General features: G+C 37.5%; 1 protein-coding gene across 1 annotated transcript; it reads right to left on the reverse strand.

The window, feature by feature from the left end:
* Nucleotides 1–494: 494 nt before the first annotated feature.
* LOC107701806 (pollen-specific leucine-rich repeat extensin-like protein 2) lies at nt 495–3,242 on the reverse strand. The gene is made up of 3 exons (XM_016503915.1): nt 3,174–3,242; nt 2,653–2,770; nt 495–921 (listed from the first exon to the last, which is right to left on the reverse strand). The coding sequence occupies exons 1-3, from the start codon at nt 3,187–3,189 to the stop codon at nt 495–497; spliced, it is 561 nt and encodes a 186-aa protein (XP_016359401.1). The 5' UTR covers nt 3,190–3,242.
* Nucleotides 3,243–3,730: the final 488 nt, after the last annotated feature.

Here is a 3,730-nt window from a genome sequence, read left to right on the forward strand (position 1 = left end):
CATTCTGGCGAGTAAACAAAAAAATGTACTAGCCAATGGCGATTCAATTGCCAAGGTGTCCGTAGAGGGCTGTATCAAGAAATTATTTTAACCCAAAAAGCAAATTTTGCTTCCTTCGAACTGGTTGTCTTTAAAATACAAATCTTGTGTAATCCCAGACTATCTGTAATCAGAAGCACATTTAAAACTGGAATATAATTTAATTTCATTCACATGTATTTCATAAACACATAATCCTTTCTGGATTACAATCCGCCATCAAAATGATACATTTAATTATTCCAGCTGCTGTGAGAAAAGGTTATAAACGATCCGCATTAATTATTCATATTTCCCCATGAGCTGATTCGCTACAAGAGTTTTGAACACTGGCTGGTTATGTACTTGCTCAAATATTGATTTTGGATAATTTTTAACCAAAAAAAGTTACGGACTGCAGATTTAAGTTTAGCATTAGGGATAAATTAAAATAAAATATAAAAAAAATAAATAACTTAAAACCAATTTCTTATGATCATAATTATCCTACCTTTACAGTAATCTGACGGATTCTCTTGTTCTTCATCATCTGACCCGAGTAATTCTGCTGGAGGTGGGGAAAAGTCTGGAGGTGGAGGGCTCAGAGCTTGTGGTGGGGTCGTCTGATTGTCCGGGGCCTGTGGAGTGGGAGGAGTCGTGGAGAGAACGGCAGGTAGACCCAGTGAAGGTGCTATGGGAGTGGAAGGTGTGTCTGGAGACGAGAGGACGCTGGGTGAGGGAACCACTGTGATGGGAACGGAGTGAGGGATGGGGGCCTGAGGCTGCAGGTCTGGAGGGCTCTGGGAGAGGTTTAATAGGGGCGTCGGGGGCGACTCTGGAGGGGTGGCGGATCTGTGGATGGTGAGGATGTGACACAGTTCATCGGAGGAGGGGATCTGGGGTCTGTAGAGCAATAAATAAAAGAAAAAGAGATGTTTAAATACAACATATGCTGGTTGACATCCTGTGCGAAAGAACATTCTTCTACAACACGTCACTTGTCTGTTGTCTACGGCAAATGCAGCTATGTTTAAAGGAGCAGAATGTTACTATTTTTAATCAAGATTCGCTGATGACAACTCCATAAATAATAAATCAACAGCTACTACTTTTCATAAGCAATCTCCAGCGGTGACTTTCATATCTAGGGCTTATGATTTCACTTAAAGCACATAGTCTTCAACCATCTGTGCGATTCAAAACATCAATGCACCATCTTAATATAAAGCCCCTCTGTGTCTCAGTCTATCTAGCTTTTATTAAACGACCAATAAGTACATCTAAAAGGGGTTTGCAACAGTGGCCAAACAATATGGATTTTTCTTGATGCTGATATCTAGAGAGCAGGGTTGCCAATAGAATGGCTAACATAAACATATAATGTGTTATGCACACACTGTAATGCACAAGAACGTTCAGACATCTGGGAAGACAGAATGCAGTTCATACAACTTGTGATTATATATAATAATAATATTTTTTCTATATTTAGTTACTTAATTTTTAGGCATGTAGCACATTTATTATCAGTCACTTACAAAAAAAACTATCAAATTAAATTTTATTATAATATAATATAAAAATATAATATACAATATTTACATATAAAATGTAAATTCTCATGTTTTTTTTTACAATCTGTAGCAAGAAATTATGCATCATATTTTTTCATCATTTCCATCAACATATCAGTCTGACCTTACATTGCAAACATTACATTGTCTCATTTAATTTTTATTACCCAAAACAAGTGTCAAGGTTTAGACTGGTTTAGGATGACACGGCCGGAGAAATACATCAGGTTTTTTTTTAAGTGATTAGTTCACTAACTGGATTCCTTTGACTCACTATTGATCGGATGCTGCACATTTTACCGACACCTAATAATTTTGGGGAAATAAAAATGCATATTCACACAATATTTACTCAAAATAAATTAACACACATTTGAAAACATTTTTGCATTTTCCACAAGACTAAGTTATATCTCAAAATATTGTCTGAATAATCAATCTGATATTTCTCTATCAATAAAATAGTATAAAAACAATACGTTATTATTCAATATTCATGGATATTACTGGAAATTTTAGTGCAACATTAAAAGCGTGTCATTTTCTGCCTGTGTTACATAACATAAACAATAATGAAAGCTGATGGTCTTCTTAGAATACGATACTAAGAGCACGTGATATTTATGTAGGGGAAGCACATACACATCTGCTCTACACAGCTTCATGCTATTCTGGCCTACTTCTGAAATTTTGTATCGCAGCACTGCTAATGTAATTTAATCACTTGCATTTCTCATTTGACCATATTCATTTGTACTAAAGTTCAGTGAGTACTCAATGAATAAATGTGGGAAAATCAGAATTCTGGATAACATCTGTGCACAATCTGTGGTTCCTATCCATGATGCACGTATGTGCAATATTTACCTAATGTGTATTGTTACGATTTTTCCAGGGATGTGTTAAAATAGGTCCCACATGCATGGACTGGGAGGGAGGGCCATGAGTCAATATGCTTATCTGGAGAAGTGACTCCCATGGCCACCCTCCTATATATTTTTAGCAGCATCTCACAGAGCAGAAACCCAGATCTGGATACTGCCCAGTTAGACACACTCACCCCAGCTCCAAACTAGAGATCTCCACTGCTGCTGCCACTGCTTTGCGGTGCTTCTTGTTTTTCTTCTTCTGCTTTTTGCCGTGGCTGTTCTGGGGAAGGCTGTTGTCGCTGCTGGATACTGCCATGCATCAGAGAGAATATCATAAACAACATAATACATATTAGACATGCTGTTATAGGCACCCCCCCCAATTCACTATACATGAGCAACTAATGGAGGACAGTCCACCAACAATTTGAGGATATCACATCGCCAAAAGCCTATATGACTCTATTAATCCCATGCATTTATCAATAACCAACCGAATAATTCAAACAATCAGTGTGAATCCAAACATTAGATCCTCTAAACGTGCTCACGCTTAGCTTTAACGCTAACACGGGCTCTAACATTAGTCATCAAAACAAGCGTCATTTTAACCCTCCGACATTGTTGTATTTATCCTCAAGACACATAACACATCCACAGACACTAACATATTTAGGGCCGTTTGGCTGTTATTTAATGAAAACACTCTCACCGTTCATCGATATCATCGGGACAGCTGTCACCTCACGCACATTCGCTTCAGTTGGTTCTGCGCATGCGCACCCAGACAGCGCTGTATAGACAGCAGCTCAAGCGATTGAAATGGGACTGCACGAGGACTTCATATTTTCTGAACATTGGGCATACTAAATGTCTAGCAAAATATATTTTTCCACCTAAGGCATTAAAGCGTTATCTTATTTCAAATTAGTGAAACAGAACATGGAAATTGTCGTGTTTTTTTCTAATCTGAAGCCAGAAATTGTCACAATTTTCCTGAAAATTGTTCGGAATCAAAACAAATATTTTTGATATTTCTGCTAATATGTCAGCCTGAAATTTTTCATTTTCATTTTTGGGTGAACTGCGGCCAGCCTGACAATGTCAAAAAATGATAGACGTAGATGAGTTTGTTTCTTCATCAGAACATATTTAGAGAAATGTATTAGGCTACATCACTTGCTCACCAATCAAGGGCATATAATTTAGTAGGGACACTAGAGACATGTCCCTACCAATATCCAGCGACTACTAAATTATCTTTAGCAA

Source organism: Sinocyclocheilus anshuiensis, unplaced genomic scaffold (assembly GCF_001515605.1).
Source record: "Sinocyclocheilus anshuiensis isolate Anshui unplaced genomic scaffold, SAMN03320099.WGS_v1.1 scaffold258, whole genome shotgun sequence".
Classification (NCBI taxonomy): Eukaryota; Metazoa; Chordata; class Actinopteri; order Cypriniformes; family Cyprinidae; genus Sinocyclocheilus; species Sinocyclocheilus anshuiensis.

What these genes read in the sequence shown, in the direction of transcription:
- LOC107701806 (XM_016503915.1), bottom strand. An exon ending in ATCTCTAGTTTGGAGCTGGG is followed by an intron (nt 922 to 2,652) that starts GTGAGTGTGTCT and finishes ATTGCTCTACAG; the next exon opens with ACCCCAGATCCCCTCCTCCG.